This window comes from Diplotaxodon limnothrissa, linkage group LG16 (assembly GCF_057381915.1).
Source record: "Diplotaxodon limnothrissa isolate DT_005_m linkage group LG16, D_limnothrissa_male_GT1.1, whole genome shotgun sequence".
NCBI lineage: Eukaryota > Metazoa > Chordata > Actinopteri > Cichliformes > Cichlidae > Diplotaxodon > Diplotaxodon limnothrissa.
Genome location: NC_140611.1, coordinates 3,323,327 through 3,344,223, shown reverse-complemented (window position 1 = coordinate 3,344,223; position 20,897 = coordinate 3,323,327). Strand labels below are relative to the sequence as shown.

General features: G+C 40.6%; 2 protein-coding genes across 8 annotated transcripts in view; both read left to right on the top strand.

Moving 5' to 3' along the window:
• ttn.2 (titin, tandem duplicate 2) overlaps positions 1-20,897 on the top strand; it is a 219,954-nt gene that overhangs the window by 83,360 nt on the left and 115,697 nt on the right. Inside the window, exons 85-112 of one of the 7 annotated variants that reach the window (XM_085373731.1) lie at positions 205-456; positions 613-885; positions 1,171-1,296; positions 1,541-1,639; positions 1,984-2,460; positions 3,023-3,100; positions 3,288-4,520; positions 4,771-4,857; positions 6,574-6,645; positions 6,885-6,992; positions 7,076-7,171; positions 7,593-7,637; positions 11,534-11,584; positions 13,090-13,485; positions 13,584-13,862; positions 14,199-14,468; positions 14,591-14,730; positions 14,828-14,954; positions 15,903-16,169; positions 16,299-16,565; positions 16,821-17,084; positions 17,634-17,773; positions 17,935-18,061; positions 18,159-18,425; positions 18,561-18,827; positions 19,047-19,313; positions 19,785-19,924; positions 20,038-20,164. In XM_085373731.1, coding sequence (XP_085229857.1) covers positions 205-456; positions 613-885; positions 1,171-1,296; positions 1,541-1,639; positions 1,984-2,460; positions 3,023-3,100; positions 3,288-4,520; positions 4,771-4,857; positions 6,574-6,645; positions 6,885-6,992; positions 7,076-7,171; positions 7,593-7,637; positions 11,534-11,584; positions 13,090-13,485; positions 13,584-13,862; positions 14,199-14,468; positions 14,591-14,730; positions 14,828-14,954; positions 15,903-16,169; positions 16,299-16,565; positions 16,821-17,084; positions 17,634-17,773; positions 17,935-18,061; positions 18,159-18,425; positions 18,561-18,827; positions 19,047-19,313; positions 19,785-19,924; positions 20,038-20,164 — 6,342 coding nt within the window. The remainder of the gene's footprint in view (positions 1-204; positions 457-612; positions 886-1,170; positions 1,297-1,540; positions 1,640-1,983; positions 2,461-3,022; positions 3,101-3,287; positions 4,521-4,770; positions 4,858-6,573; positions 6,646-6,884; positions 6,993-7,075; positions 7,172-7,592; positions 7,638-11,533; positions 11,585-13,089; positions 13,486-13,583; positions 13,863-14,198; positions 14,469-14,590; positions 14,731-14,827; positions 14,955-15,902; positions 16,170-16,298; positions 16,566-16,820; positions 17,085-17,633; positions 17,774-17,934; positions 18,062-18,158; positions 18,426-18,560; positions 18,828-19,046; positions 19,314-19,784; positions 19,925-20,037; positions 20,165-20,897) is intronic. The other 6 variants (XM_085373725.1, XM_085373726.1, XM_085373727.1 and 3 more) reach the window with 6 other exon arrangements.
• Positions 7,646-11,525, top strand: LOC146615571 (uncharacterized). Its single transcript, XM_085373733.1, has one exon. The coding sequence runs from the start codon at positions 9,482-9,484 to the stop codon at positions 11,099-11,101; it is 1,620 nt and encodes a 539-aa protein (XP_085229859.1). The 5' UTR covers positions 7,646-9,481; the 3' UTR covers positions 11,102-11,525.

Here is a 20,897-nt window from a genome sequence, read left to right as displayed (position 1 = left end):
TGTCTTATCAACTGTGTGCCACACTATACAGTTTCCCACCACGCGGAGTCAGTCTGGCTTCATTGAAACCTTTATCTGTTTTATATGTCATGCTGTTTCTATATACGATTCTGGTGATTTTCTCATTCTCTGAAGCACTTCTTGCAAAATTATAGATTCTCCTGCTGCGTAATCCTAACAAAGAATGTTTTTACCCATTTAAAGATGAACCCAAGCCTCAGGTGCCAGCAGACTCCAAAGTAGTGGCCCCTGAAGCTAAGCCTGAAGCTGAGCCCAAGCCCAAACCCAAAGCAGAACCAGAAGCAAAGCCAGTGCCTACACCCAAAGCAGAACCAGAAGCAAAGCCAGTGCCTACACCCAAAGCAGAACCCAAGGTTAAACCTGAACAAATCCCCGAGCAGGAGCCTGAAGCTAAACCAGTACCAGTAAAGAAAATGGTGACGCCACCATCCAAAGGTATTTCCTGTTTTGTTTGGATGTTTGTGTTGAGTTTGTAGTCTACTGTGTATGCTTCTGTCTTTAGTATTAAGATCTTCAAACTGTTCATTTAGCTTCAAGAGTGGAAGCGAAGTCTTTGTCTTTGTTTATCTAAACAAATCTAAATGTTGCTAGTCCCTGAAGAAGCTGCAAAACCAGATCCATCAAAGACCAGGCGCAAGCCAGCTGAAACCAGGCTAGAACCAGACAAACCTAAACCAGAAGCTCATAAACCCGAGCCTTCTCTAACAAAACCAGAACCAAAAGAACCTGCAGTGGTTCCCAAGCCTGAACCTGTGGTGAAAAAATCAGCAGAAATAACAGCACCAAAGCCTGTGGTGCCAAAACCGGAACCCCCAGTGACCAAACCAGAACCAACTCCTGCACCAAAGGAACCTGCAAAAAAAGGTAAATGGCTGTGGAGTTTTTCTTAATGTGGTGTTTTTTCTTTAATCTTCTTAACTCCACTGTCCAACCTTAACTCATCTGAGGTGTCTTCACATTAGTGTTTTTGATGGTAGTGCGAACAAATCTCGTATTAACCTTTGAGTACCACAGATTCTTTTCAGGGATTTATCTGTGAGTACATTTTGATGTTGATATCTGCCGACTGCATATTTACCTAACTATAATAATAATAATAATTATTATTATTATTATAATAATGATAGTAAACGGAATTTTATTTTGAAGCATCAGAAGAACCAGCAAAGAAGGAGGTTTCAGCTCCAATCCAACCACCCCAACCTTCACTTGCACAACCAGAAAAGTTTGAGACAGAGGAACAAGCGCCACAGAAGAAACCTGTGGCAGTTAAAGGTACCTGAAGCTAATTCAGTCATCCGGAAACTTCTAACTAAAACCAAAACTCTCATACTAACCCTAAACTCTTCAGGTTCTGTGGCATATTATTTTATAATGGCTAACCTCTCTCATTTTGTTGCTGCATGTTGTGATTGTTCTTGTCTTGCACTCGATAGAGTGTTTCATTGTTCTCTAATGAAACTCTTCAACTTGAATTTGCTAAAAGACTTTTAATATATGCCAATAATACTCTTTAAAGTTCCTGTGGAGGAAAAAATAACTGAGCTTCCAAAAGCAGCCAAGAAAGCAGAGCCTGCTGTCGTTCCACCAAAGGAAGAACCAACAAGGAAAGAGAAAGGTACATTTCTATTTCACATATGAAGTTTCTTTAATACAGGGGCAGACTTCATTCACTGTCTTTTGAGTCTCTTTAAGTAAAGAAATGCTATGATGATATATACTCATACCCAGCTCAAATTATTCATTTTATATCCAAAATGTACATTTAGAGGTGCCTTTCAATGTCTTTACTCTATGAGATTTCCTTTTTAACACATAGTCATATATTATTCTCCACAGGGTGACCCTTTTGTGTCTAAATGACTTCATGAACTTATAAAGGATTTGTTTCTTGTGTGAAAGCACATTTGTGTTCTTTATTGTCATGTCTTTTGCATGTTCTTGTGTCACACCCTCTTAAAGCTTTGAAGCTCGAACCTAAACCTGTACCTGAAAAAAGCTATCAGAAGGTGTTTGATGAGGTTGCTGTGTTGGAGCCTGAACCTGTGAAGCTTCCTGAGAAAATATCTGAATCAGTACCCGAGAGACGCTTGGAGAAAGTGCTGAAACCCGAGAAAGCCATGAAGGAAATTCCAAAGCTGGAGCCAGAAAAATTACCTGAGAAAGTACCAGAAAAACCACGTGAGGAAAAAGTCCCAGAGGAGGCTCTTCCTAAGAGGAAGCCTGTAAAGGTTCCTCAGAAGGTGGTTGAAGAAGCTTTGATTACTGAGAAGCAGACATCTGTAAGCACTGAGGAAATCAAAGTTGAGCTCATTTCAAAGAAGCAAACAGAGAAGATCTCTGTAGAGAAAACAGTTCACGTAAAGGCCCCTGATGCAATACCTGATATTGTATCTAAGGCCAAGCCTAAACAAGAGGTAGAAGAAATTCTTCCTAAAGGTACAGCAGACTTCAGCTGTTTTTGTCTTTCTTTGTATCTTCATCATGCATGTTTGAGCATGAGGACTGCCAAGATTTGAACTGAAGCCAGAATCTCAACAATCACTTAAATGTTATCAAATGATGCTCTTTTATTTGAGTGTTTAATATTCAAAAACTTTTGATCACGTAAAAAGAAATCTCTTTATTGTTCTTAATTATCACTTAAAGTTTTCAGTGCAAAGAAATTATTTTTTCTTTGTTACATTTCCGTCTTTAATGCAACAAGATAACAAAATGCTATCAGAGCTGAATTCATTTGGCCTCAGTGGTGAGGAGAATCAGTAAATGTGACATCTATCGATGTGTCATCAAATATTGGTGGTAAGAAATTCCAGCTGACTAAATGTGTGCATTGAGTTCAGACTGAACTGCTGCCACAAGGTTTTGTCAACATCTTCCATCTCTTGGCTTGTTTGTGTTATTTGACATGTGTTTGTTGACTGTCTACATTTTTCTCTTTCCAAATTGTTTTCTTCACCACACACCATCTTGGAATCAATTTTGATTCATTGCTTAAAAGAAACCGAAGCTAAGAAGATTGAGAGGATTCTGCACACAGAGATTGAACAGGATATAAAAATTTATGCTACTAAAAAAGGTACTACATGGATCTTAAACACATCTTATTCTTTAATGCTTGAAACAAGTGGATTGTCACCTAAAGCATGTGGTTCTTCATTTCTGTGTTGTCTCCTAACACTGATGATTGTCTTTGTGTTTTGCTGTCAAATCTTGGCGCCGCCACATGACGCCTCTTCTTCTACACCTCTTAAATCATCTCACAGCTGCAAGTTTTGAGAAGACTGAAGAAGAACAATGGGAAAGGAAAGGAGCTCAGGAGATACAGGAAATGTATTATGTGACAGAACAAGTACCTTTTACAGAAGCTGTCTGGGAGCGTGAACAAGTAGTAGAAGAACATGCTGAAGTCTGGTATGAAGATGTGGCTCCACTGGACAGGGCAGTGGTGGTATTGGTAGAAACAGATGTCTTAAGTACAACAGAAACACAGAGCCAACAAGATAACAGGTCTGAAGTGAGAGGTGAGCTATCTGCTACTGATACTTCAAAGAGGAAGGAAAGCAGCGTGGCTAAACAAAGAATCAGCCCGAAAAAACCCCAAGCTGTAGTTTTAGCCCAGGACTCTGAATCGAAGCTCACAATACTACAAGATAAACCTTCAAAAGAAAAAACAGAGTATTTTGTCAAGGCAGTTGAGTCACCAAGCAAAGAAATTACAGATGAAAGGAAAGACAGTGCATCAGTTAGCCACCAACAAGACAAAAAAGCTATCGCCATACACGAAGCCAGCTTTGAACCTAAAAAGAGAGCGAAGAGCACTGAAACAGAAAGCAAAGAGAGACGCGCGAAAGAAAAATCCGAGGAGCCTACTTCATTCAAAGAGAAGGAAACACTGAAAGATGTCACGGTGGTGACAAAGGCAGATGAAACCAAACCTTCCTCGGTTGTGATCACCACAGAAGCAAGAAAACTGACTGAAAACCTGGAAGCTGAAACAAAGGCTTTAGCTGAAGTCACCTTTAAGGAAGCAGTTGATCGTGACGTATCAGTGACTCCACATGAAAAACACAGCAATGAAGTTTCAGAGATGACAAGAGCGCTGAGGGAAGACACAGTTAAAGGTAAAGAAGCAACAATCGTTCCCACTGCAGTGAAAATGGAAGAAAAGAGAAAACAGGAAGCACTTGTCACCCCTGAACGTGAGCAAAGTGCACACAAAGTGTTTGAAAAGAAAACGGAGAAAAAGATGAAATCTGAGGAAATGTTTTATGCAGAAACAGAGATTGTTGCAGTAAAACCCTCAGTAACAGATACTGACGTGACAAAAATGATCAAACAGGGGTTGGAATTTGAATCTGTTTCTGCAAAAACTGAACTCAAATACAAGACGACAAAGGAAACAAAAGAATCTTTATCCGAGGATCCTCTTCAGACAGTTCCTTCAGTGCCATTAAAGCCAGACGAGAAAAGGATTCCTTCAAAAAAGTCTTCCAGAGGTACCAAACGTACCGTTCTTATTGCATTGTTAATCTGTACCTGTGTCATTCGACTCCATGTTTGTAGTCTTTGTTCTGGTGTGTGTTCAGACTGAGTCCATCATCAACCTCAGTTTGTAAACCTCTCTTCATGTCACATGTTCATAGTTGGTCTTTTTCATTCCTCTTAAAATCTTTTTTCCTGCCCTCTGTTATTCTACTAAAATCTACTCGTGCCTTCCTTTGAATAAGAACTGATTCTTTTTTAAAGAAACAGAAGACACGATTCTCACTGCTGCTCCTGATGCTTTGTCGCCTGAAACACAAGTTGCAGCTAAAACAGAAAGAATAGAGAGAGGTAAAGTCGCAGCACATTTCACATCTTCTTTCAGCTCCTGATATTCCTTTTTACAGCAGCGTCTGTCTTACTTAACTAAAAATGTTTGTGTCTGTATTTTTTACTGTGATCTCTTTGCACCACTACACTTCACGCCATTTAAATTTCTCAATGTCAATGCGAGAAAACATCTTCTACAAAGAAGAGAAGAGGAAGCAACAAACCACAAAGATAATGACGACACTGTAGGCAAGGATATTGTTTCTGTACGGCAAGAGGAGATTTTAAGAACTATACAAGAACCCAACAAAGTGTCAGGGTAATAAAATAAATGTCATGGTAACATTTCTGTCACTAATGGTTTGAAGACAAATTAAGTTATTCTTAAAACTAAGGAAAAGGTGAAAAATACAAGAAAATTGTCAGTTAATAAAAAGTCCATCTCCAGAAAAGATCACATGACCAAGGAGAGAAAACGTTACAGGCTGGAATTAGTGAAACATCTGCAAAATCTCAATAAACTGAAACAACAGAAGATATTTTTTCTATGTTTTCAATGAAAAACAGGACAGAATTAGAGGAATTAAACTTGAAGAAGACCAGTTCAACAAAGAAACACACTGAGAGAAACCTCATGTTTAGGCCTTTAATGGAAGACGAAGTCTAAGAATGAAGTTCAATACATCTTCAAAGAAACCAGATTCTTTGAAAGACCGAGGACAGCAAAGACATCCAGTCTAAACTGAATGTGAAAAGACAATTTTATCACCATTAATACAAAGCAGCAACAAACGGAAAGAAAGGGTTCAATGATCCCTGCAATGGATCTGCAAAACAATTAACTGCAGAGGAGCACGAGTTTTTATTAGAGCCTCTAGTAAAATATATTTTCCCAGATGATACTGTAAAAGTGAGTTTTATATGAAAGGCAAATCTACAGAAGATGAACAGCAGAAATCTGGTGAAAATGATAAATCAAAGGTAATAATAGGAGAAATTCAGTCAAAGTGAAGAAGACACTGAAAGCAAAGCCAAAGTTACGCCGGTGTTGTCTTAGCAATCACATGTAGCAGATGACAGGCCTGAAAAATATGTGAAAATGGAATCACTCAAAGAAAAAGTCATTGCAAACAAGTATGTCAGCTAAAAAAGACGTGAAGAAGATGTAAGCAGAATGTAAGCAGGAAGTCCCGCTTGCTAGACGCATGTCTCCTCATGAACTTCAAGCCATCACCAGAAAGAAGGGAGAAGCTCGAATGATTCACTCCATTACAGACAAATGGATTTGACACTGGAAATAGAAGAGAGAAAAGAAACTCTTCCTTCAGGAAATTTCCAGAGGTATCGAGGCAAAAAGAAACACTCTTGATATGAGAGCCAGTCATTGTTTTGATTCTTAAAAGACTTTGAACTCATAACTCCTCGTCTTCATCATATTAGCCATTTCATCTGGGCACAAACTGCTCGTCATGCTGTTTGCTTTCTTATCACTACAGTTAAATCACAAAAGGTTTCTACTGAATGCTGTTTCAGTTACTTCTAGTTCTGTATTTGAAGTGAATATTTCTTTATCAATAGTTTTGGACGGTGAGGTCAAATGTCCAGCTGTCATATGGAGTTGAAACTCAGTCATCCAGCTTTCTATGCAGTGTCACGTGGTTTTAGTCTTTAAATGGTCTCATGCTTCCCACATCTGTCTTTGTGAGGCGCTAATTGTCTTGTGATTTCATTTTCAAGTACTTGTAAAGGAGAAGGAGTTGGTGCCAGAAATCAAAGAATCACTGGTAAAGCCAGCTGCTCCACAAAAAGGTACCCAGCCACTTCTTTAAAGCTCTTTCTGTGTTTCTGTGGAGGGTTTATTAAGGCATTCAGAAAAGAATGCCACTCTTATGCAGATATAAATCTTTGACTGTGTCTTGAAACAAAATAGACAAAAACAAGGTGTTTATAGAAAAAATGCAACATGAACTTCTGGTTCTCTTTGTGTAGGATGATGTAGATTAGATAGAGCACTGTTGCTGAAATTCCTGTATACTTTTTACTTTAAGTGAGCAAACCACAAGCTGCTGTTAAAGATCAAGAAGCTGCCAAAAAGCCTGAAGTCACTGATAATGCCAAGTTGAAAAAGACAATTACTCCACCAGAAGAAAAGCCAGGTATTCAGACAGTGATTCCAGCTTTGAGAAATATTACGTGCTTTGGTGATTATACATCAATTCTTTCTTTTTTATACTTAAAGTGGTCGTGACAAAGCCCGTTATGGCGGCTGAAGAACCAACTAAGATGATTGCAGAGGAGGAAAAACCACTAACAAAAAAGATATCACCTGGAACAGGTAGAGGACTGAGATGGAAATGTTCTCTTTGTTTAAGGTCTTTAGTCTGTTCCAGTTTCTTTTTTTAAACTTCTTGTTTGATAACAGCAATTTTATTTATACTCCACTGTGTATGTGTACTGGTGTTGCTATGAGTCTTTCTTATGTTGGAGGATAGGACCCTTAGCCAAAGTAAAGCCTCTCTGTCTGTTGTTGCAGTGTTTGCGTCTGTTGGTGATTGAATTCAACATAAGCTACTGTGTCCTTGTACTCAGCCTAACTTCATTTCATTCTTTGTGTTTATTTACGGTGTTATTTCTTTTCTGTTGCTCTTCATCTAAATGATAGCACAGTGAATTCTTTGCTCTGCACGTGAGTCACATCTGTGTTTGTGTCTCCTCCACATTAAGTTACAACTTTTTGAACTATGTTTTTATATTAGATGAATCCAAGGGGCCAGTCCAAGCACCAGGAGGAGTCAAGAAAGGTAGGAGTACACTCAGTATAGAGCTACTAGCATGTATGGAGTAAACATGTCTCAAAAGGGTTACAAATGGTGTGATCCACAAGCTTACACTTAAATGTATAAATGTGTACAATTATTTGTGTGTAACTCTTTAGGACTCACAAGTGTGTGCTTCAGTCCACACACGTACAAAACAATTTGAACACACATCAAAAACACAAATTCAAATACACAAGCCTGGATAAATGTAATGATCTGCATGCAGTTTATTAAGTTCAGCTTCATAAATTGGATACGTTTGTCTTTCATAAAGCTCCCACTCGTACAAAACCTTAAGTAGGAGTGCACGAATCACCTGATATGCACAGATCACGCCGCATGCCTATGTGGGCTGCCAGCTTCACATGGATCCACAAACACAAGCGCTGTCAACGTGCTGGTGTAAAACAGGGACATCCTCTATAGTCCTTTTTGTTCTTTTTTTCAAATGGAGTGGTCATTGTTCTTCTAAATAAACAGAACAACTTGTCACCCCTCTGCTAGCAAACATAGATTACAGATAACACAGCGTAGCCTGTAAATATTAATAGTTTAAATAAGCTGCTGCTACATGCTGGACAATCTGCTGGGAAGACTCATTCAGTGCTCAGCTGCAGATGGGGGGACATCATGGTTGTACATCACTGTGGATCATTCTCTGGAGTGAGTATGTGCTAAATAATCTCTGTATATTTTAAATAATCATATAATCCAGGTAATGTGGAATAACACTTTCATGTTAATCCTACCATTCTCTAATAACAGTAGGTTAACATTAATGTTAGCTTAATGACTAATTCTTAACTTTTCAGGATGTAGCAGCAGCTTATTTAAGTGATATATTACCTTTTATAGGTTACTGCGTTGTGTCTGTAATTAGTGATGAGTTGTTCTGTTTATTTAGAAAAGAAACACCCACTTCAAGTAATACAGAGGAAACCCAGACGTCCCAGTTTTGCACTGGGACGTCTGAACGATCTGTGAGAAGCTGGCAGCCTGAAATTTATCTCAAAACCTCACGTGGGCATGCAACATGATCTTTGCGTATCAGGCGATTCATGCACTCAAATTTAAGGTTTGGTAAGTGCGCAAGTGAGAGGATATGTCTAGTTTTAGATGTTTGTGTGCACAGAGAGCTTTTGAAAGAGAAAATGATCCAATTTGTGAAGCAAAACGTAATCACAACGTAAATGATCAGTATTTATTCAGGTTTGGGTGCAGGCATTTGTAAAATAGTTGGAGGTGTGGTCAAATTGCTTTGTATTTGTGGATTGAAGCATGCTCGCATGAGGTCTCAAAAGTTAGCATTTGTAGCCTTTTTTGAAACCTGTCTCCAAATGCACGTATATAACCATGCATGTATACCTCCTATATCTGTAACTTTTCAGTCATCAGTCCAACACTGTTTTTTTTAATTAAGCTGATCACTAATTTGCAAATTTCCTATTAGCTCTACTAAATGCAACATTAAACTTTCTGTCCTTTGTTGGAGAAACTGGAAATGTCCCTGTCATCTTTTGTTTGTTGTTCTTAAATCATTCAAAGTTATCTTCCTAAAATCCCTGATTACATTTTTATCCCTTGTATATTAATATTTATTTATTTATACTCTTTTTCACGAGTTGCTATTTTCTTTGTTTGTACAAATTGTGATATGAGTTTAGTTTACTGACACTAAACTGTATTATACATACAGCCGATGTTTAACCAAGTAATATGAAACGTTTGATGCCTCAGAAACAGTTCTACACAAAAAAGGTCAAAAGGTCAAATTGGAAGAGGATGTGACGTTTGAGATCCCCACGTTGAGAAAGACAACCAGGGTCATGAGAGAGGTGGAAGAAGAACAAGAGATTATCATATTGAAGAAGATCCCATCAGTTCCACAAAAAGAGCCTGAACAAGAGGAATTACCTCTGGTCACCAAGACCACAGTTGTTAATGTTGAGGAGATGGTACATAAAGAAGAAGCTGCTGAGATTATGTTTGTCACCACGAGATATGAGGAGGAGAAGAAGCTAAAAGAGAAAGCAGATGTGGTGAAAAAGCCAAAAGTTATTCAACCTAAAGAAGCAAAGGAACAAAAAGAGACTCCTAAAGATGCGTGGACCCGGCAGAAGCCTGGCCCAAAAGATGAGAAACCCAAAGATACCATTTCTCTGAAGAAAACTCCCAAGACACCTAAGGAGGAGGAAAGTGCCCCACCCAGTACAGCCCTAAAGAAAGTTAAAAAATTGCCTTTGGATGAAGTGGAACCAGAAGTAGTCAAACTGAAACCCTTCGAGAAGCCTCTTAAACCAGCAGAGGATCCAGAGAAAGACAAGAAGGAGAGGCCAGAGAAGGACACGTCACCTTTTCAGAAGGGGGAAAGGCTTCCCAGACAGGTGGAAACCACAGAACCTCCAAAGCAATCTGAGAAAGAACCTGTTGAAGTAAAAGAGCCACCAGCCAAGGTGCCAAAACCAGGAGACCAAAAGAAATCTCCAGAGAAGGAGCCTGAAGAGGACAAAAGGCCAAAAAAGGTGAAGAAGATTCCAACAGTGGAACCAGAGATAGAAACAGTCAAGTTGAAGCCCTTTGACAGGCTGGCCAAACAGGCTACAGAGCCTGAGAAGAAACCCGCAGAGGAGAAAGAAAGGAGGCCAACTGATGATCTGCCAAAACGTCACACAAGTCCAGCTGAGACCCCTGAAGAACGGAAACAACAGGCTAAACCAAAGAAACCTGAGATCCCAGAAGCTCCAGAGAAGAAGCCGGTGAAACCGGAGAAGGTAGATGTAGCTCCGTTGGAAAAGACCATACTTCCTGTTCCAGCCCCCGCTGAGAAACCTGAAAAGGTTCTCGAGGAGAAAAAACCTCTGCAAGTGAAGAAAAAAGTGTTATCAAAGGAAAAAGAGGAAGTATCTCTAAAACCTGTAGAGCAGCTCAAGAAGGTAGAGCTCAAAAAGACTCCCTCCCCGAAAGTTGAGAAACTTAAAGAAGCAGAGACAGTTGCAGCTGAGAGAAGGCCAAGTCTTGACAAACTCAAAAAGCTTCCTAAAACTGTTTCACCCAAAGAATCTATTGAGGATGTGATTCTAAAAAAAGTCCCAAAGAAGCCTTTGCAAGAGAAAGCCAAGGTTAAGGAACCGGCAAAGCCTGATGAAGGAAAGCTTCCCTTGGTAAAGGAAGTCTCTCCTGGAGCCGTGGAGATGAAGAAGGTTGCCACTCAGGCAGAGGAGGAAGTATTTGAAGAGGAGTTTGAAGCTGAGAATGAGGCTGTGCCAGAGGGAGAGGAGGCATGGGGCTGGGAGCTGGTTCCAGAGGAGAGTTACGAGCTAGAGGACTGGGAAGGTGAAGCAGAGGAAGGTGCTGTGAAGGTTCCAGGGGTGGCCAGGAGAGGTGAGATGGTGGCATCTTCGGTGACAACCAAAAAAGAAAAAACCCTGCCTCCCTGCCATCAATAATATCCACTCATCTTCGCTTCCATAACCTCATTTTCCCTCCATCGTATTTTAAGTGTGATGCGATTTCTTCATCTTTTCCTTAGACTTGTGTAATCATTCCGTGTCCGACTGCCGGTCACGTTTACCGCTTTGTTTCATTTTTGTTATGTCGTTTATGTTTCTGCTATTTGACCATTCTCCATTATGTATTGTCCCCACTCATTGCATTCGTCTTTGTTCTTCCATTTATTTTAATTTTAATGTATCGTCTTCCTCATCGTGTTTTTGTCGACCCCCATGTGAGTGTCAATACTTCATAAACTTACCATCAGAACCATTTCATAATCCCCAGTCCATTCACTACACTGGATTTCCTTACCCTGGCATGTTTAGCATGATAAGTATGTATGATTAGCCTGTGAGCATAAAATAATTTATATTCTTCCTGAACAGAGGGACAACCAACAGAGGAAGCAGGAAGAGGTAGAGGTAGAGGGCTGAAACGTAAGTTTTACCTTGATAAAACAATGGTGTTCCAGCAAAACCAATGTTACCGTTTATCCAGAAAGGATTCACAGCGCTTCATTTGTTCACAATTTGTCACATGACAGCATTATTCAAAAATGGATTAAATTCATTGTTCACTTAAAAATCTGAACCCAGTACACTTTAATGACAAAGCCCAGATGTCCCAGCTTTACACTGGGACATTGAAACACTGCTGGCAGCCTGCAATTTGTCTCAAAACCTCACGTGGACATGCAACGTAATCTGTGTGCATCAGGCTATTCATGCACTCAAAGTTAAGGTTTGGTAAGTGAGCACGTGAGACGTTATGTGTCGTTTTAGACATCTGTATGCACAGCAAACTTTTTGAAAGAGAAATTGATTCAATTCGTGAAGCTAAACTTAATGAGTTGTGCATAAATAATCGGTATTTAGCCCTGCTAAATGCACTGTTACATTTTCAGTGTTTTCTTTGAGAAGAATGTCTTTGTGCTCTTGTTTTGCCTTTGTCAAAATAAATTAAATTAATTTGTTACCTTAAAATTTGACACATAGTACCCAATAGTGACAAAGTAAAAAAGGTTGCTTTGAATTATTCCCATTTGATTCAGATTGAAAAACAAAAACATGTACATAAGTATTCAGAGCCTTTGCCATGGCACTCAGACTTGAGCTTAGGTGCATCCTGACCACCTCCCAGATGTTTCTTACCACTTCCAGAAGAACAACTGGGCCTGCATGGTAGATGGTAGCACATGACAGCCCACCTGGAGTTTGCTAAAAGCCACCTGAAGTGCTGTCAGACCACGAGAAACAAAATTCTCTGGTCTGGTGAACCAGACTTTAAACTATTTGGCCTGAATGCCAAGTGTCATGTCTAGAGGAAGCTAGGTATCCCTCATCACCTGGCCAATGCCATCACTACAGTAAAGCATGGTGGTGGTAGCATCATGCTGGGGGATGTTTTTCAGCAGCAGGAGCCTAGTCAGGAAAGACAGTACAGAGACATCCTTGATGACAGTTTGCTGCAGAGCGCTCCGGACCTCTGCAGCAAAGGTTCATGTTCCAACAGGACAACACACCTGGAGAGATCTGAAAATGGCTGTGAACCACCCAAGTAACCTGAAGAATGGGAGAAACTGCCCAAAAATCGGTGTACCAAGCTTGTAGCATCATACTCAAAAAACCTTGAGCCTGTATTTGCTGTTAAAGGTGCTTCAACAAAGTATTGAGCATAAATACTTTGATGTAAATTGTTGGGGGTTTTTAAGAAACTTGAGAAAAGTTTCTAGCTTTTGTCAGTTTGCAAGTTTTGTGGGTTATTCTGTGTCAAACCTTGAGGTGAAAAAAAAATGGATCCATTTTGCTGTAACATCACAAAATGTGGGACAAGTAAAGCGCTGTGAATACTTTACTGATGCAGATACAGATATGATGACGTGAGCATGCCATTCTATTTTCAAATGAAATGTGAATTGATGGTCTTCAATTTGTTTATTCAGCTAAGCAGACCCCATCTCCTGGAGAGGGCAGGGGTCGGGGGCTGAGGCCTGGTGGGAAAGGACCACCACCACCAGAGGAACCTTTTGCAGGGTTCAAGCTCAAAGCTGTCCCGCTGAAGTTTATCAAAAAGCTTCAGAACATTGTTCTGCAGGAAGCCGAGTCTATCGGCTCATCTGCTGTCTTTGAATGTGAGGTCTCACCTTCCACTGCTGTTACTTCTTGGATGAAAGATGGTAGCAATCTCCGTGAGAGCCCCAAGCACAAGTTCACTTCGGATGGCAAAGATCGCAAATTGAACATCATTGATGTCCAGCTGTCTGACACTGGGGAATATACGTGCGTGGCCAAGAACGCTGGCAAAGAGATATCTTGCACCGCCAAGCTTATCGTTGAAGGTATAATAATGTTTTGGCAGTCCTGAGATGCACAAAATGTAACCATTGGAATCCCCTCAAATAATGTGTGATGTCTCTGCTATTTTGTCATGTTAAAGAGCTACCTGTGAAATGGATCAAAGAACTGGGAGAGGAGACATCAGCAATCAAGGGTCAGGCTCTGTATATGACCTGCGAGCTGAACAAAGAGAGGGATGTGATATGGAAGAAGAATGGTGAGGTCCTCAAGAAAAAGGAGGGCAAGATTCAGATCAATATCATTGGTATGCAGCACGCGGTGACCATCCAGAACTCCACGGAGGAGGACGCCGGTGTTTTCTCATGTGAAGTGGCTGGACAGGAAGACGTTAAGACTACAACAAACGTCAAAGTGATTGGTAAGCAGAATGAGACGTGCTGCACGCTCCTACATGTCTCAGTACACATTTTTATCAAATTTTGTGGCTTGTTTGTAGTTTGCCTAAACAAACATAAATATCATAACATTATTATGCATCTTTATATCCTATTGAAAAAGATTGCCGCAAAGTGTCCTGCAGCTAAATGTGATTTATTTCCACAGCTTGGACATTAAATAGAGATCCTTGGAATTTTCAAACTGAGTATCGCTTAAAATTTTAACCACGTTAAGACTGAGCTGATTTTGTCATGCAATGTTTTATTTGTGCAAATTCTGAAACATATGATTGTCATTGACTCTCAAAATTCAACAGAAATTGTCAAAGACTGGATAGTGAAACCACTGAGAGATCAGCATGTAAAACCAAAGGCTGCTGCAACATTTAAATGCGAGCTTTTCAAGGAAACTCCCAACTGGAAGTGGCTCAAAGGACAGAATGAAGTCCAGCCATCTGACAAGATTGAGATCAAGAAGGAAGGAAAGGAGCTGACGCTCGTCATTAAGAACTGCCAGCCTGATGACGTAGCAGAATATGCGCTGGAGGTGGAAGGACGCATCTACACTGCCAAGCTAACACTTGGAGGTTCATCCATTTACTTACTTATATCCATAGTAACTGTAATCATTTAAATCATTGCAATAGTTTTCTGTTGCTGATGCATAAGATTTAATATTGAGTACTAATTTCTAATAATGTGTTCACAGAGCGGGAGGCTGAGATCCTAAAGCCTTTGGTCAGCGTCGAGGTGGTTGAGAAGGAAGATGCCATGTTTGAGACTGAGATTTCTGAGGACGACATTCCTGGGGAATGGAAGCTCAAAGGAGAGGTTTTGACCAGATCCCCGGTGAGGCACAAAGGGCTTGTCTTATATTGCTGCACATGTAGTCTTTAATTTGTATGTTCACTCTTTATTCGCGAGTATATTGTAATGTTTTCACTAGACATGCGACATCCAAATGGAGGGTACAGTGCGTAGACTCAAGCTAAAAAACTGCCAGCTGGACCAGGCGGGAGAAGTGACCTACACGGCTCTGAACGCCATAACCAGCGCCATGCTTAATGTCAAAGGTAAGGGGAACTCCTGTAACCAAGAACTGCAAATTCTGTGTGCTGTAAAAGTGTCCTGTAAAAATAAAGGTGTGAGGTCTTAACCGAGGCGTCCTGTGAGAGTGGACCTTACACCTTTACTGAAAAGGATCGACAACTCAACTTGATCATTTGTGCCACTATATCAGTCTGGTGTGGGATCTTAGCTATTTTCACTGGTTGAATTGGTGTGCTGTATCTGTTGTTGTTGTAAAGTCTTGTACTGGAAAATATAAAGTATAAATGTGTCAGATTTTGTCTCCCTCTAAAGTTTATTTGTATCTTTTATGGTTAAATGTTCTATGTTAAATCTGTGGACATGGACAGTTTATTAGTTAGCACATGTTAGTGAATGTGTTACGGGACTCAATTTGAAAGGGACTTGGTTTTAACAACAGCAGTGGAGTTCTGCAACAAATCATTGATTTTCCCTGGCAAACATCTGCTGGAGTGCAGACTTTAAGAAGTGGACAGAAGACACCTCTTATTTGCCTTCTCTGGGAACTATGTTCAGAAGATGTTTTTTCTACCCTGTGGCAAAACTTGAATGTGAATATTTTGAATTCTTGTTACTAACAACATGGTGTTCCTTAATAATAACTTCAATATAGGAGGTCCTTCAACACCTTGTGAGAAAGAGGACTGATGTAGTTCAAGATGGGAAGAACACTGTGAGCTGGCAACAGCACCTTTGTTGTCTTACTGACCATTTTAAGCACTTTGGAGTGATCTTCAGTTTAGTCAATAGCAAGAAGTAACTTAGTGTTTTAATAGTCCCTGATACTACGTGCTTCCTGATTCGGGGTAATTATACAGCTAGAGGGACATTTAAAGAGATACAGAAGGTACAGCGACCTCAGGCTGTAGACTCCAGTCCTGTTGTTGTGTTCTGTTGTTGACATATTGTGCCTATGTCACTTTTTATCTCAGAAGTCGAAATGGACTTTGTTGTCCCGCTGAAGGATGTTTCTGTGCCAGAAAAGAAACAAGCTAAGTTTGAATGCACCATCACAAAAGATGTTTTTAAAGTCATGTGGTATAAAGGGGCTGACATCATCACCCAAGACCAAAAATATGACATCATCGACGACGGAAAGAAGCACATGCTGATTATAAACTGCTGTGAGTTTGATGACGAGGACGAATACATGATTGAAGTTTTAGGCAAAACCTCAAAAGCTAGACTCACAGTGGAGGGTAAGTAATGGTCCACGTTTACTGGAAAAAAGGCCAGAACACGATTGTTTTCACTGCATTCATTGTCTTGGTTACCCCACCATCATATGAGCTAACTCATATGACCCTGTTTTATTAATGTAATTGTAGGTATCAGGCTGAAATTTATCTCACCAATAAAGGATCAAACTGTAAAGGAAGGCAAAACAGCTCGCTTTGAGCTGGAGCTTTCTCACGAGAACATCCCCATCACCTGGTACAAGAACGACAACAAAATTCATCCGAGCAGAACTGTTGTCATTCACGTGGATGGAAAGAAGCACGCACTAGAAATGAGAGAAGTGACTCTAGATGATATCTGCCAAATTAAGGCTGAGGCCAAAGGAATTCTTTCCATGGCCAACCTGACAGTTATAGGTAATCCAAGAATAACGACCTGTCCTTTCTGTCCTTATTGTCAAGTGTGTCGTCCTTCCCACAGCTTTGTGTACACTTTGTCCATTGTTGTGTCTGTCTGGGTCTACAAAAGTACTGTATCCTTGTCTCTGTGATATATACGAAATCATTTTTTGTGGTTTTCATTTGTGTTTCTCGTGTGTCTTCACTGTCGTGTTTTGTGCACTGTATATTTGTGGTGTATTGTGGAATTACCCAAAAATATTCCCATTCTAGAGGGAGATCCGTACTTCACAGTTAAGCTGCAGGACTATACTGCAGTGGAGAAAGATGAGGTGGTTCTAGATTGCGAGCTCAGCAAAGATGTCGATGTCATGTGGTACCACAATGAGGCCGAGATCAAAGCTTCTAAGACGGTGAACATTAAAGCTGAAGGCAAACACAGAGTCCTCATAATCAAGAGAGTTGGGGACAAAGACAAAGGACAGTACCTATGTGACTGTGGAACAGACAAGACGACAGCGACTCTTCACATTGAAGGTAAAGACCCAGAAATCTCTTGATTTTGATATTCGGTCATTTTGAGGCAGCTTCCTTCCCTTCTTGATACTCGTCTTCACTTGCACAGCCCGTGCATCGCGTCCTATCGCTCACTCTTTTTTGCAATTTTTTACTTGAAGCACTTCACTTTCCAATCAGCGTTTACTGGTTTTTTTTCCGTCTCTCTCCATTAACAGCAGAAACTGGAAGACTAAAAACTAAAAGATTTAAAGTTTCCAAGAAGCTAAACTGTATTCGAATCTATGTGTCAGTCCTGTGGTGTCGTTGTCATGTCGCTGACTTCTGGTTATGAGATTTCCTTTTCAAAACACATCACTTATTGTCTTTTGAAGCACTTTGTCACTTTAGTAATCACACAGTTTCAAACTGGATCAAATCATCACAACATTTTATTACCGGGACCACGAGGCACTGGTTTCTGTATGTGTGTCTGTCTGATGTTGACTTGTTTTTGTGTGTACATTGTGTGTACATGTTTGTATATGTTTATATGTTTATGATTTCTTTGTCCCCTCTTCAAAACGTCAGCTCGTCACATAAAGGTGGTTCGGCCGATGTATGGCGCTGAGGTGTTTGACGGAGAGACAGCTCGATTTGAGGTTGAGCTCAGTGAAGACGATGTCCATGGCCAGTGGAAACTGAATGGGGAACTCCTCAGTCCATCCACTGTATGTCACTGCATCTCAGCAGATATTCATTTATCTGTGGTTTCATTCTTTTACTTAAATCTAGATGTCGATACACTAGTAGAGATAAACCGTAGTTGTGTCCTCATCACGTTTCTTTCACTCTCACAATTTTGCTGAAAACGTTTGTTGGCCATCTGCAGGATGTTGAAATCGTGGAGGACGGTGCCAAACATACTCTGGTCTTGTACAACTGCAGAGTACCTCAGACCGGCGAGGTCATGTTCACTGCTGCTAATGCCAAATGTTCTGCTAACCTGAAAGTGAAGGGTGAGCTTTCCACCTTCCTTTTTTTGAGTCAGCGTGGAAAGTCTCTGCCCACTCAGATATTTTGATTTTTTTATTAACTATCTGTCTGAATCAACAGAGGTCCCAGTGTCATTCATTACACCTCTGGCTGATGTACATGTGTATGAAAAGGATGAAGCGAAATTTGAACTAGAAATTTCCCGGGAGCCCAAAAGCTTCCGTTGGCTGAAGGGATCTCAAGAGTTGTCAACAGATGACAAGTTTGAACTCCACGTGGAAGGAAAGAGACACAGTCTTTTTGTAAAATCTGCCAGATATGAAGATGAAGGTAAATACATGTTCGAGGCTGAAGATAAGAGGACATCCGGAAAGTTGATTATCAAAGGTAAACAAAGTTGGATCTCTTTAGTGTTTTTAGGAGAAGATTTGTTTGGGTACGTGGCTGAATTCTTCTTTTGCGTGCTCGCTAAACTTTGTATGCCAAAAGCCTTTTAACGACAAACGCCACATTTCTTGTCAGGTATTCGCCTTGCATTTATCAAGCCAATAAGAGATGTGACCGTAAAGGAACGTGAAACTGCAGAGTTCAGCGTTGAACTCTCTCATGAAAAAATCCCAGTCGTCTGGTACAAAAATGACGTCCGTTTGCACCCCAGCAAAGTGGTGCACATGTCCGAGGAAGGAAAAGTGCACACGCTGGCCTTCAAGGAGGTCACAATTGATGACACGTCTATGATCAAAGTGGAGGCGATGGCCAAGACTTCAGAGGCCATGCTCACCGTTCTCGGTTAGTATCGTCCCGCAGAGGGATGCATCCAGATTTCCATAAAGAATGTACTGAGTGCAGGACTCGTGTACTTGTTGCCATGAAAAAACTGCATCTTCCCCTTACTGTATTAAAATGGAATTAACGTGTGACATTTTTGGGTGAATGTATACGCTGCACTTGCCATGACTTTAGCCAGTGAATGTTTTCAGCTGATATAATCCTGGTGTCTGCCCACAGAGGGCGACCTGTACTTCACAGTGAAGCTCCAGAATTACACCGCTGTTGAGAAAGATGAGGTGATTTTGTCCTGCGAGTTGAGTAAGGCCGCTGCTGAGGTCAAATGGTTCAAAGATGGCGAAGAAATCTTTCCCTCCAAGAACATTTCCTTCAAATCTGATGGCAAGAAACATATGCTGGTCATCAAGAAGGCAGCAAAGAGCAACATGGGCGCTTACAGCTGCGACTGTGGAACTGACAAAACTACCGCTGACCTTAACATCGAAGGTAATACCTGTGGTGATCCAGCCCCTCAGACTCCACCGGGACTGCAGAGACAGGCCCCGCCCACCAGCATTCACCAAACCCCGCCTCCTGTTATCTCCATTTGTCCTGCACTACTGCAGCTTCCACTTTATTTCTAAATGCTTGTAAAAGTTATCATTATAATACTTGAGAATAATTCAACCTTGCACATCTTACAGTGCATGGTATTATGGATCTGTAGATGTGTAGATGTGGATATACTTTGAAATGTTTTATGGGGTTAATTATTCTCAAGCGTTCCTCAACTTCTGTTTTTACACAAATTGTAAGCTTGTCTTCTGATTTTAACTCTCCCGTCTTGTCCTATGTTTAGTTCATCTGTTACACTGTATCTGACAATGGGAAACTCTTTTCACAGATGTCGTCTAATACGTTTCCGTTCGCTTCCCTTCACTTGTAAGTCTCGCTAACATATTTTAACAAACTTTACAGAACGTGACATCAAGGTCGTCCGCCCACTGTACAGCGTGGAAGTTACAGAGACCGAGATGGCAAAGTTTGAGACAGAGATTTCTGAGGAGGACCTTCATGCCACCTGGAAACTGAAGGGCGAGACACTTCATCCGTCTGCTGTAAGATTTTACACCTATAAAATATAATTTCAACACATTTGTTGGAAATTCCATGAAAATGTTTTGAACTGGCACATTCATCTCTTGTTGGTTTGCACATTGTTTGTTCTCAGAATGTGGAGATCAAGGAGGAAGGAACCCGGCACTTATTGATCCTCTATAACTGCAAAATGGACATGGCTGGAAGTGTTGACTTTGCAGCAGCGAATGCCAAATCCTCAGCTCAGCTCAGGGTCAAAGGTGACTGAAACAAGTCTGAAGTCAATCACAGCGATTTTTGAAATGTCTGTGATAACATTTGCTAGTATGAAACTAAGGCTACGTTCACACTGCAGGTCTTGATGCTCAATTCCGATTTTTTTGTCTGCTTGTTCACACTACAAATAAAATGCGACAGCAAACGCGCTCTAGTGTGAACGCTCAAAGCGGCCACATGCGCAAAAGAAGATGTCAGACACAACGCGCTCTGTTTAGACCCAGACCAAACTATTGTTTGACTGATGGCCCTTAATATAAAGACTTCAGACTTTACGTTTCCCAATTTTTGCTTTAAGTTATTTTGTTATTTGTTATTTACATAATAATGTAATAATGATCCTTATTGCTGTTTTAGAGGATAGCAGCAGATTTCTCTCAGAATCTGCAGATTATACAGGACAAATAAAATGTTCACGTTGTCTTCCCAACAGTTTCACTGACATCTACACTGGATGGTCAGGAAGCGTTCGCGATGTCTTCTGCGGCGCTGATAATTGGCGTCTGTCTTGTGTCAGTGACGTAAAAGGCGGATTTAATGCGACCTGACCATCAAACAGCAGTCGCTTTCTGAAACATCAGATATGTATCGGATTCAGCACCACATACGAAAGTGACCCAGATCGGATTTGAAAATATCGGATTTGTGCCGTTCACACTGTCACACCATGATCAGATAGATGGTCACATAGGGTCAGAAAAGTCGGATTTGATGCGC